This window comes from Pristiophorus japonicus, chromosome 21 (assembly GCF_044704955.1).
Source record: "Pristiophorus japonicus isolate sPriJap1 chromosome 21, sPriJap1.hap1, whole genome shotgun sequence".
Lineage (NCBI taxonomy): Eukaryota > Metazoa > Chordata > Chondrichthyes > Pristiophoridae > Pristiophorus > Pristiophorus japonicus.
This window is the reverse complement of record NC_091997.1, coordinates 75,868,283-75,881,861: the sequence shown is the minus strand read 5'-3', so window position 1 is coordinate 75,881,861 and position 13,579 is coordinate 75,868,283. Positions and strand designations below refer to the sequence as shown.

Sequence of the window (13,579 nt, the reverse complement as noted above, 5' to 3'; positions counted from 1 at the left end):
CTCTTGAATATATGCAATGAACTGGCATCAACACCTCTTTGCAGTAGGGAATTTCACACGTTAACAACTCTCTGAGTGAAGAAGTTTCTCCTCATCTCAGACCTAAATGGCTTACCCCTTATCCTTAGACTGTATCCCCTGGTTCTGGACTTCCCCAACATCGGGAACATTTTTCCAGCATCTAACATGTCCAGTCGCAACAGAATTTTATAAGTTTCTATCAGATCCCCTCTCATCCTTCTAAACTCCAGTGAATATAGGCCCAATCGATCCAGTCTCTCCTCATATGTCAGTCCTGCCATCCCGAGAATCAGTCTGGTGAACCTTCGCTGCACTCCCTCAATAGAAAGAACGTCCTTCCTCAGATTTATAGATATTTGACGAGAAAAAGATTAATAAACACAAACGTAGGTCCCTTGCAGTCGGATTCGGGTGAATTTATAATGGGGAAGAAAGAAATGGCAGACCAATTGAACAAGTACGTTGGTTCGGTCTTCACAAAGGAAGACACAAATAACCTTCCGGATGTACTAGGGACCCAGGGTCTAGTGAGAAGGAGGAACTGAAGGAAATCCTTATTAGGCGGGAAATTGTGTTAGGAAAATTGACGGGATTGAAGGCCGATAAATCCCCGGGGCCTGATAGTCTGCATCCCAGAGTATTTAAGGAAGTGGCCCGAGAAATAGTGGATGCATTGGTGATCATTTTCCAGCAGTGTATCAACTCTGGATCAGTTCCTATGGACTGGAGAGTTGCTAATGTAACACCACTTTTTAAAAAAGAAGGGAGAGAAAACAGGTAATTATAGACCGGTTAGCCTGACATCAGTAGTGGGGAAAATGTTGGAATCAATCATTAAGGATGAAATAGCAGCACATTTGGAAAGCAGTGATAGGATTGGTCCAAGTCAGCATGGATTTATGAAAGGGAAATCATGCTTGACAAATCTTCTGGAATTTTTTGAGGATGTAACTAGTAGAGTGGACAAGGGAGAACCAGTGGATGTGGTGTATTTGGACTTTCAAAAGGCTTTTGATAAGGTCCCACACAAGAGATTGGTGTGCAAAATCAAAGCACCTGGTACTGGGGGTAATGTACTGACGTGGATAGAGAACTGGTTGGCAGACAGGAAGCAGAGAGTCTGGATAAACGGGTCCTTTTCAGAATGGCAGGCAGTGACTAGTGGAGTGCCGCAGAGCTCAGTGCTGGGATCCAAGCTCTTTACAATATACATCAATGATTTAGATGATGGAATTGAGTGTACTATCTCCAAGTTTGCAGATGACACTAAACTGGGAGGCAGTGTGAGCTGTGAGGAGGATGCTAAGAAGCTGCAGGGTGACTTGGACAGGTTAGGGGAATGGGCAAATGCATGGCAGATGCAGTATAATGTGGATAAATGTAAGGTTATCCACTTTGGGGGCAAAAACACGAAGGCAGAATATTATCTGAATGGCGGCAGATTAGGAAAAGGGGAGGTGCAGCGAGACCTGGGTGTCATGGTTCATCAGTCCTTGAAAGTTGGCATGCAGGTACAGCAGGCGGTGAAGGCAGCAAATGGTATGTTGGCCTTCATAGCAAGGGGATTTGAGTATCGGAGCAGGGAAGTCTTACTGCAGTTGTACAGGGCCTTGATGAGGCCTCACCTGGAATATTGTGTTCAGTTTTGGTCTCCTGATCTGAGGACAGACGTTCTTGCTATTGAGTGAGTGCAGCGAAGGTTCACCAGACTGATTCCAGGGATGGCTGGACTGACATATGAGGAGAGACTGGATCAACTGGGCCTTTATTCACTGGAGTTTAGAAGGATGAGAAGGGATCTCATAGAAACATATAAGATTCTGACGGGACAGGACAGGTTAGATGCGGGATGAATATTCCCGATGTTGGGGAAGTCCAGAACCAGGGGACACAGTCTTAGAATAAGGGTCAGGCCATTTAGGACTGAGATGAGGATAAACTTCTTCACTCAGAGAGTTGTTAACCTGTGGAATTCCCTGCCGCAGAGAGTTCTTGATGCCAGTTCATTGGATATATTCAAGAGGGAGTTAGGTATGGCCCTAATGGCTAAAAGGATCAAGGGGTATGGAGAGAAAGCAGGAAAGGAGTACTGAAGGAATGATCAGCCATGATCTTGTTGAATGGCGGTGAAGGCTCGAAGTGCCGAATAGCCTACTCCTGCATCTATTTTCTATGTTTCTATGTTTCTATTAGGAGACCAAAATTGAACACAATATTCCAGATGAGGCCTCACCAAGGCCCTGTACAACTGCAGTAAGACCTCCCTGCTCCTATACTCAAATCCCCTAGCTATGAAGGTCAACATACCATTTGCCTACTTCACCGTCTGCTGTACCTGTATGCCAACTTTCAGTGACTGATGTACCATGACACCCAGGTCTCGTTGCACCTCCCCTTTTCCTAATCTGCCGCCATTCAAATAATATTCTGCCTTCATGTTTTTGCCACCAAAGTGGATAACCTCACATTTATCCACATTATACTGCATCTGCCATGCATTTGCCTACTCACCTAACCTGTCCAAGTCACCCTGCAGCCTCTTAGCATCCTCCTCACAGCTCATACCACCACCTAGCTTAGAGTCATCTGCAAACTTGGAGATATTACACTCAATTCCTTCATCTAAATCATTAATGTGTTAGATCCAAGGAAGAGGCATAAAATTGGCCAGAAAAAGCAGCAAACCTGAGGACTGGGTGAAATTTAGAATTCAGCAGAGGAGGACTAAGGGTCTAATTAGGAGGGGTAAAATAGAGTATGAGAGGAAGCTTGCTGGGAACATAAAAACTGACTGAAAAAGCTTCTATAGATACGTGAAGAGAAAAAGATTAGTGAAGACAAACGTAGGTCCCTTGCAGTCAGATTTAGGTGAATTTATAATGGGGATCAAAGAAATGGCAGACCAGTTGAACAAATACTTCAGTTCTGTCTTCACGAAGGAAGACACAAATAACCTTCTGGAAATACTAGGGGATCGAGGGTCTAGTGAGAAGGCGGAACTGAAGGAAATCCTTATTAGGCGTGAAATTGTGTTCGAGAAATTGATGGGATTAAAGGCCGATAAATCCCCGGGGCCTGATAGTCTGCATCCCAGAGTACTTAAGGAAGGGGCCCTAGAAATAATGGATGCATTGGTGATCATTTTCCAACAGTCTACCGACTCTGGATCAGTTCCTATGGACTGGAGGATAGCTAATGTAACACCACTTTTTAAAAGAGGAGGGAGAGAGAAAACGGGTAATTATAGATCGGTTAGCGCCTTTCATTACCAACAGACATCCCAAAGCGCTTTACAGCCAATTAAGTACTTTTTTTTTTAAGTGTAGTCACTGTTTTAACGTGGGAAACGCGGCAGCCAACTTGCGCACAGCAAGCTCCCACAAACAGCAATATGATAATGGCGGTGCGCACGGCGGTGACGACACGATCTCCGGGCGCAGGGGATCGGGGCGCAATGCTGTAGCACCACCACTAAACACCCGTCCAATATGGCGGGATTTGTTGTCAGCACCACGCCCAGTCACAAATGCAGTTCCGCCCTGCTAGCGCACCACTAGCGCCCCCCAGGGGCGCTAACGGGAGGCGCACATGCACCCAGTTTCTTCCCCTAACGATGCAGACCACCCTCTGAAGATGTGGAAAGCCCTCATTAATGCAAGTTTACATAAGAACATAAGAAATAGGAGCACGATTTGGTCACCTGGCCCCTGCTCCGCCATTCAATAAGATCATGGTTGATCTCAGCTCCACCTCCCTACCCATGCCCCATTAACCCTTTATTCCCTTATCGCTCAAAAATCTGTCTATTTCCACCATAAATATATTCAATGACCCAGCCTCTCTGGGGCAGAGAATTCCACAGATTTACAACCCTGAGAGAAGAAATTTCTCCTCATCTCAGGTTTAAATGGGCGGCCCTTATTCTGAGACTATGTCCCCTAGTTTTAGTTTCCCCGATGAGTGGAAATACTCTCTCTACATCCACCTTGTCGCGCCCCCTCATTATCTTTTACGTTTCGATAAGATCACCTCTTATTCTTCTGAACTCCAACGTGTAGAGGCCCAACCTGCTCAACCTATCTTCATAAGTCAGCCCCCTCATCTCCGGAATCAACCGAGTGAACCTTCTCTGAACAGCTTCCAATGCAAGTATATCCCTCCTTAAACACGGAGACCAAAACTGCACGCAGTACTCCAGGTGTGGCCTCATCAATACCCTGTACAGTTGTAGCAGGTCTTCTCTGCTTTTATGCTGACACACAAGCCCTTGTGCTCCACGCAGCCCGGTGTAATTAGCAGCAGGGCAAGAGCAGAGTATGAAGCGAAATCTCACGCAATGAACAGCTCCGCTTTGATTCAGGTAAGCCTGTATTTTTAAATAACGCAACAAACTATAAGTGAATAGCGCCGCCCAAGTGCAGCTGAGAAAAACCATCTGTTAGCTGCACAGCAAATGTGCCTCAGGGACTTGGTGGCAGAGTGTCACTACGAAAGCAAGCCGGTGGCTTAGTGGCTGTGCCTCTTTCAGCAGGTGATCCGCACTCAGCCAGAAGCCCCTGGCCATCAGGGTGGAGGCCCTTCCTGGTTCACACACCACATTCCCTTTGAATTTCAGGTCACCGGCTTTCCAAATTTTTGTTCCCTTCCGAACCCAGAGGGCCGAATTTGTCTTACAGTTTGTTCTACTCCTGAAGGGGATCCCGGGCTTCATAAATACAGTTATAATGGGCTGGATTTTCAGGACTTCTCCGTTCCGTTTTTCGCCGGCGGCAATAGAAACATAGAAACATAGAAAATAGGTGCAGGAGTAGGCCATTCGGCCCTTTGAGCCTGCACCACCATTCAATATGATCATGGCTGATCATGCAACTTCAGTACCCCATTCTTGCTTTCTCTCCATACCCCTTGATCCCTTTAGCCATAAGGGTCACATCTAACTCCCTTTTGAATACATCTAATGAACTGACCTCAACAACTTTCTGTGGTAGAGAATTCCACAGGTTCACAATTCTCTGTGTGAAGAAGTTTCTCCTCATCTCGCTCCTAAATGGCTTATCCTTAGACTGTGACCCCTGGTTCTGGACGACCTCAACATCGGGAACATCTTCCTGCGCATCCAACCTGTCCAATCCTGTCAGAATTTTATATGTTTCTATGAGATCCCCTCTTATTCTTCTAAATTCCAGTGAGTATAAGCCTAGTCGATCCAGTCTTTCTTCATATGTCAGTCCTGCCATCCCGGGAATCAGTCTGGTGAACATTTGCTGCACTCCCTCAATAGCAAGAATGTCCTTCCTCAGATTAGGAGACCAAAACTGCACACAAGGCCCTGTACAAATCTTGGTCTCACCAAGGCCCTGTACAAATTTAGTAAGACCTCCCTGCTCCTATACTCAAATCCCCTCGCTATGAAGGCCAGCATGCCATTTGCTTTTTTTACTGCCTGCTGTACCTGCATGCCTACTTTCAATGACTGATGTACCAGGACACCCAGGTCTCGTTGCACCTCCCTTTTATTAATCTGTCACCATTCAGATAATTACCTGCCTTTCTGTTTTTGCCACCAAAGTGGATAACCTCACATTTATCCACATTATACTGCATCTACCATGCATTTGCCCATTCATCTAACCTGTCCAAGTTGTCCCGCAGCCTCCTAGCATCCTCCTCGCAGCTCACACTGCCACCCAGCTTAGTGTCATCTACAAACTTGGAGATATTACATTCAATTCCTTTGTCTAAATCATTAATGTATGTTGTAAATAGCTGGGGCCCCAGCACTGAACCCTGAGGTGTTCTGGTCAGGCGGTCAGTCTCCAGCACCCCGCAGCGATCCTCGGGTCCAGTTTGGCAGCGGCGCGGAGCAGTTGCGACACCGGCGCGCGAGTTCGAGCCCCTGCCCGAACCGTCCGCCCCGCAGCGCGACCCGCACTGACCGCCTGGAAAATCAGGGCGGTCCAACCATCCCGTGGGCGAAAAGGTGAGTAACGGACTTCAAAGGGAATTGGATGAATACTTGAAGGGAAAAAAAGTTGCAGGACTATGGGGAGAGAGCTGGGGGAGTGGGACCAACTGGTTGGCTCTTCAAAAGAGACGGCGCAGAATCGATGGGCCGAATGGCCTCCTTCTGTGCTGTACTATCCTACGGTTCTATTTAAAGGGACAGGCTTGCCAGAATCAAAGTGGATTTATAAATTGAGTGAAAGTCCACTTTAGAATTGGCTTTCCCTACCGTCATTTACATCGGGTTGACTGGAGTTCAGCGGCTTGCGTGCCAGGAAATAAGGAGCAACTCCACTCCATTGCAGACTCCATGAGTAGACCTTTGTTGTTAACTGGAATCATTTGATCTAAACCCAGGAGTTGGGCCAAAGAACAGCAACTGAGGCTTTCTCTTTGTATGACTGCCTATGGAAAGATCTTCGGCATTCCGTTTCATCAGCACAGACCTCTTGACTTCGCGAAGCAAATGAAAATCTGCTGGAGGGACGGGGGCGGAATAAACACGACCAGAACGCGGCTGCATACCTTGCCAGACACTTCTCTTCCGCTGCACACCGTAATGAGTACAAGTGGGATCGCTGCACGTATGTGGAAGCTTGAACATAGTACGGGTCTGGCACTAGGTCAGGCAAACCTAAGTGAGAAGCAGAAAAAAAAAGAGAAGACCGTGAACAGAGAACAAAGTTAACCTCAGGAATCACACGTTGCTTTGCGCATAAGATATTCAACCTGAGGTCTCCCAGCCCAAAAGGGTGACCATGGGGGAACACAGCTTCCCATTTCTGTCTGTGAACTTACCAAGATGTTATTTCTGTTTCTCTATACAAATAGTTTTCTCCCACATTACAACAGTGACCACACTCCAAAAGTACTTCATTGGCTGTAAAGCGCTTTGAGAAGTCCGGTGGTTGTGAAAGGCGCTATATAAATCCATGTCTTTCTTTCTTAATATTTTTATACTAATAAACAAGTATTCAAAGAAAAGGAAATAAACACTTAATAACAAATTTATGAATGGCCCAAATATTTATATTTCCTTCAAAGTATTTACACTAAAATGAAGAAACCAAGTAAGGAGGATGTAAACGCTGCCATCTTGATAATCGTTCAGGGAGCCAGCTGCAAATATTTGCTTCTTAGATAAACAGTTTAACCAGGAAATATTTCCAAACTTTCAAAAGGTCTAAATACTTAAAATAAAAATTAACAAACAGAATTCCTTTACTAACCCAGAGCAATAAAATGTTTCTTCCAAGCTCACAGTGTGGAACAAAATGGCACCATGGCTAATGGATGGAATACTTGCCTTTATTAGCCGAGGCATAGAATACAAGAGCAGGGAGGTTGTGCTTGAACTGTATCAAACACTAGTTAGGCCACAGCTAGAGTACTGCGTGCATTTCTGGTCACCACATTACAGGAAAGATGTGATTGCACTAGAGAGGGTACAGAGGAGATTTAAGAAGATGTTGCCTGGACTGGAGAATTATAGCTAAGAGGAAACACTAGATAGGCTGGGATTGTTTTCTTTGGAACAGAAGAAACTGAGGGGAGACCTAATTGAGGTGTATAAAATTATGAGGGACCTAGACAGAATGGATAGGAAGGACCTATTTCCCTTAGCAGGGGGGTCAATAACCATGGGGCATAGATTTAAAGTAATTAGTAGGAGGTTTAGAGGGGATTTGAGGAGAATTTATATTTTCACCCAGAGGGTGGTGGGGATCTGGAACTCACTGCCTGAAAGGGTGGTAGAGGCAGAAACCCTCACCACATTTAAAAAGTACTTGGATGTGCACTTGAAGCGCGTAACCTACAGGGCGACGGACCAAGAGCTGGAAAGTGGGATTAGGTTGCATAGCTCTTTGTCGGAAGGGACGGACACGATGGGCCAAATGGCCTCCTTCTGTGCTGTAAATTTTTATCATTCTATGGACCGATGGAACAATGCACCATCATCATCATCATCATCATAGGCAGTCCCTCGAAATCGAGGAAGACTTGCTTCCACTCTAAAAGTGAGTTCTTAGGTGACTGAACAGTCCAATACGGGAATTACAGCCTCTGTCACAGGTGGGACAGACAGTGGTTGAAGGAAAGGGTGGGTGGGGAGTCTGGTTTGCCGCACGCTCTTTCGCTGCCTGAGCTTGGTTTCTGCATGCTTTCGGCGACGAGACTCGAGGTGCTCAGCGCCCTCCTGCATGCTCTTCCTCCACTTAGGGTGGTCTTTGACCAGGGACTCCCAGGTGTCAGTGGGGATGCTGCATTTTATCAAGGAGGCTTTGAGGGTGTCCTTGAAATGTTTCCTCTGCCCACTTGGGGCTCGCTTGCCGTGTAGGAGTTTCAAGTCGAGCGCTTGCTTTGGGAGTCTTGTGTCAGGCATGCGAACAATGTGGCCCACCCAACGAAGCTGGTTGAGTGTGGTCAGTGCTTCAATGCTCAACAAAAATGCACCATGGTGCAGGCCACCCACGATATTTACCAGCAGTCGAGATCCATATCTCAGTTGGGCACCTGGAAGAGACTCGGAGTTAAGGGAAGAACGTTGTGGTGGGTTGTACATTTATCGGAGTAAATGGACTCCTCCCGTCTGCTGCTTCGCACCCAAAAACACTTTGAGCTGTGTCTTTGCACCAATCACGTGACCTCATCAATTGCCGCTCGTTTACGCCACAGACCACTTGACTTTCGCCCGCAACATGGCCGCCATACATACCGTTTGCTACAGGAAAGAGTGTCCAATGCTCAGTACTTATATTCAACAATGCAACTGAGGTCCATAAACTTGAGGTCTTCCAAAACCCTGTGCTCACTGCTCTACATTGGCTCCCAGTTAAGCAATCCCTCCATGGCCTCGCCCCTCACAGTATCTCTAACTTCCTCCAGCCCTACAATCTGCCGAGATATTGGCATTCCTCCAAATCTGGCCTCTTGAACATCCCCGCTTTTAATCACTCAACCATTGCAGCCATGCCTTCAGCTGCCAAGGTTCCAAGCTCTGGAATTCCCTCCCTAAACCTCTTCCCCTCCTTACCTCTTGAAAAGGGTTCTGGGGCAAAAGAATAGTCTTGGGGAGGTGGCAGAGGATATTTTTTTAAATTCCAATTTTCTCTCCGCTCGTGAAAACCCAACCAAGTACCACTCCTCAGTTGCCCTCCCAGTGCCTGGCCCAAGTAGGCACTGTTCGTGTGTGAACCTTGAGTGCGTGTGCTGGCAGTCGATGGAAGCCATCGCAGTGGCGACTGACCATGACCCCTCAAATGGGCATCCAGGGATCTGCACCTCCTTGGGATGGAATGCAGCGATCAGGGGCTGGGAATCTGGCTCCCGTTCGTTCCCTAACCCAGGGTGCGGTGATTAACTGGAGTGATCCTAACACTGCCTGTCGGAGAGAGCTTATCATCATCATAGGCGGTCCCTGGAACGAGGATGACTTGCTTCCACATGAGTTCACAGATGTTTCAATCCAGTCCTGAACTCCAATTGAAGAGGTGGAAGATGCCTGCGCGTGGATTTTTTAAACGTGCGGTGATCGTTGCACATCAGCCACCACACGGGCTTGACAGAGCTCATCATCATCATAGGCAGTCTCTCGGAATCGAGGAAGACTTGCTTCCACTCCTAAAGAGAGTTGTTTGGTGGCTGAACAGTCAAATACGCGAGCCACATACCCTGTTACATGTGGGACAGACATTCGTCAAAGGAAGGGATGGGTGGGACTGGTTTGCCACTGCCTGCGTTGACCTCTCCATGTTCTCGGCGTTGAGACTCCTGATGCACTTTCTCCACCTAGGGTGGTCTTCGGCCAGGGTCTCCCAGGTGTCAGTGGTGATGTTGCACTTTACCAGGGAGACTTTGAGGGTGTCCTTGTAATGTTTCCGCTGCCCAGTTTTGGCTCATTTGCTATGAAGGAGCTCCGCATAGAGCATTTGCTTAGGGAGTCTCATGTCTGGCATGCAAACTATGTGGCCTGCCCAGCAAAGCTGATCGAGTGCGGCCAGTGCTTCAATACTGGGGATGTTAGCCTGGACGAGGACACTGATGTTCCCAGGGGATTTGCAGGATCTTGCGAAGACATCGTTGGTGATATATCTCCAGCAAATTGAGGTGCCTTCGATACATCGTCCATGCCTCTGATCCATACAGGAGGGCAGGTATTACCACAGCCCTGTGGACCATGAGCTTGGTGGTAGATTTGAGGGCCTGGTCTTCGAAAACTCTTTTCCTCAGACAGCCGAAGGCTGCACTGGCGCACTAGAGGCGATGTTGAATCTCCGCAGCAATGTCTGCCTTTGTTGAAAGGAAGCTCCTAAGATATAGGAAATGGTCCGCGTTGTTGAAGGCCGCGCCGTGAACCTTGATGACTGGAGGGCAGTGCTGTGCGGCGAGTACAGGCTGGTGGAGGACCCTTGTCTTACAGATGTTAAGCGTAAGGCCCATGCTTTCATATGCCTCGGTGATTACATTGACTATATCCTGGAGTTCAGCCTCAGAATGTGCACAGACGCAGGCGTCGTCTGCGTACTGCAGCTCAACAACAGAGGTTGGGGTGATCTTAGACCTGGCCTGAAGGCGGCGTAGGTTGAACAGCTTCCCACTGGTTCTGTAGTTTAGAAATACTCCAGTGGGGAGCTTGTTGACTGTGAGGTGGAGCATGGCGGCGAGGAAGATTGAGAAGAGGGTTGGAGCGATGACGCAGCCCTGTTTAACCCCGGTCCAGATGTGAATTGGGTCTGTAATGGATCCATTGGTGAGGATCACAGCCTGCATGTTGACAGAGCTAGGACTTAATCCAGTGGCAAGGGTAAACCAGGACGACTGGAGACCTGCTCTGCTGCACGGACCTAGTACACACACATATCACAGTGTGGGCTTGCCCGTGCTGTCCCTGGCTGTCAGAGAGAGCTAACACTGCAACGACATGGGAAGGAATTTAGTACCTTGCTGGTTTTCGTAGCTTGGAGATGAAATGACCTTTGAGTTAACAAAGGAATAGAACAGAGAAACAACAACTTATATTTATATAGCACTGTTAACGTGATGAAACAACCCAAGGCGTTTCATAGGTGTTATCAAAAAGCAACTAAATTTGACCCCGAGCCAAACAAAGGGATGTTAGGGCTGATAACCAAAATCTCGCTCAAAGAAGTAAGTTTTAAGGAACGTCTTAAAGGAGGAAACAGAGATGGAGAGTCGGAGAGGTTTAGGGAAGGAATTCCAGGGCTTAGGGCCTAGAGCGCTAATGGTGTAGCATTTAAAATCGCAGCTATTCAAAAGGCCAGAATAGGTGGAGGGGCGAGGCCACAGAGAGATTTGAAAACAAGGATGAGAATTTTAAAACCGAGGTATTGCTTAACCGGGAGCCAATGTAGGTCGGCGAGCACAGGGGAGATGGGTGAGCGGGGACTTGGTGCAAGTTAGCACACAGGCGGCAGAACTTTGGATGACCTCAAATTTACGTAGGGTAGAATATGGGAGTTAGTTAAGAGTGCGTTGGAATAGTTAAGTCTCGAGGTGAAGAAGGTGATGAAGCAGAAGGGATCGACTGGTAATATATAAGGGCTAGACTTTCCCTAAAGACTCTCACCATGATTGCCGCCAAGAAACACTGCTAAGGTTCTGCAACTAACGCTCGCGAAAATTTCCAGTGAGAAAATGGACTTGCACCAGGATTCTCGGTGGTTAAAGCTGAAACTAGGGAAAGTGGGCGGTTTTTATCGGAATGGACGGTAAGTATTTAAAATTTAGTCCGAGGCTGCGGTTGGGCCTAGGGAGGGGGGAATACTCAAAAAATATTTTTTCACTTCAAAACAAAAGTTAGAAAACATTCTCGAGACCGTTTTTAGAATTTAAAAAATAATAATAAAAAGTCTCTAACTTACCTTTCTTTACAGGGTACTCACCTATCGCCGTGTTTTAGGTAGCTTTTCCTGGGCGGTTTCCTTGGCGGTGTGAATGGGTCCCTGCTGAGGCCAAACTTAGATGCTGCCGGCTTTCTCGGTGGGACACGTGGGCGGTTTGCTCCCCGGCGGCCTTTTAGAAATGTGGGCGGAACTCTTTAGAAAATAAGGGAAGGAAACTTTCAACGGGCGGTTTCTCATCAACAAGAAATTAGGGCAGGTGACCAAAAGCTTGGTCAAAGAAGCAGGTTTCAAGGAGCGTCTTCAAGGAGGAACGAGAGGTAGCGAGACGTAGAGGTTTAGGCAGGGAGTTCCAGAGCTTGGGGCCCAGGCAACAGAAGGCACGGCCACCGATGGTTGGGCGATTATAATCACGGATGCTCAAGCGGGCAGAAATGGAGGAGCGCAGACATCTCAGAGGGTCAGTGGGGCTGGAGGAGATTTCAGAAATCGGGAGGGGCGAGGCCATGGAGGGATTTGCAAACAAGGATGAGAATAAGTGCTGGCCAGGACACTGGGGAGAAGATCCCTGCTCTTCTTCAAAATAGCACCAGGAGATCTTTCGCATCCACCCATGGGCAGACGGGGCCTAGCGGGAGGAGCAACCTACCTCCAGAGGACTAGTTCTGCGTCCTGTCTTGACTGATGAGCCAGAGCATTTGGAACTCGTGGATCTTGCTTTCAAAGGATGCTTTCTGAGCATTAAGCTTTGACGGGAATCTTTAATCAGACTGAGGTACCTTACTCAACAACAATGAATTGCATTGATATAGAGCCTTTAACGTCGTAAAATGTCCCAGGGCACTGCTGGGGATTACTTAGTCTGAATGGCCTGCTGATGGTTTGCAGTCCGTGACCTCGCCGATTTCCGAGGCTGGGCCACCGCTCGCTGATTGCAGTGCGGGCAGGCACAGCAGGAGGGGCGAAGGAGCGGCAAGAGTCCGTCGAGGGAAGTGACCGGGGCCCAGGAGAGGCACGAGTTTGGGGCTCAGAGGAGGTGTGGGCCCAGGAGTAGCACGGGCCAGCCCACACTGCGCTGTGTGTGCGCGCTCGGTCCGTGCAGCAGAGCTGGTCCCCAATCGTCTTAGGTAACCCTTGCCACTGGACCAAGACCTAGCTCTGCCAAGCCCGTGTGGTGACTGGTGTGCAACGGCCACCACACGTTTAAAAAATCCACGCACAGGCATCTTCCACCCCTTCAGGATGTAGTTCGGGATCCGGAATATTAGTTCGGGGTCTGGAACATTGAAACACCTGTGAACTCATCCCTTTCTGGCGTGGAAGTAAGTCATCCTCGGAGGGACCGCCTATGATGATGATGAGTCTGAATGGATAGAAAACTGTGCAACCTGCAATTCGAACGCATGGACCTCTGAGCCGGCGTTCCCTAAATGCACCCACTTTTGGAAGCACAATCATTGTACAATCTACCCGGGAATCTTTTTCGATTTTTAAAATATGAGACTGGAGATCACACAGGATATACGGCACAGAAACAGGCCATTCGGCCCAACCAGTCCATGCCGGCGTTTATTCTCCACTCGAGCCTCCTCCCGTCTTTCCCTCATCTAAATCTATCAGCATAACCCTCTATTCCCTTCTCCCTCATACGCTTGTCTAGCCTCCCCTTTAAATGCATCGATACTATTCACCTC

General features: G+C 47.9%; 1 protein-coding gene across 1 annotated transcript in view; it reads right to left on the bottom strand.

The window, feature by feature from the left end:
• The window catches only part of LOC139234120 (lysyl oxidase homolog 1-like), a 118,279-nt gene that overhangs the window by 81,079 nt on the left and 23,621 nt on the right, over positions 1-13,579 (bottom strand). Inside the window, exon 2 of the mRNA XM_070865077.1 lies at positions 6,550-6,658. Within this exon, the coding sequence (XP_070721178.1) occupies positions 6,550-6,658 (109 nt within the window). The remainder of the gene's footprint in view (positions 1-6,549; positions 6,659-13,579) is intronic.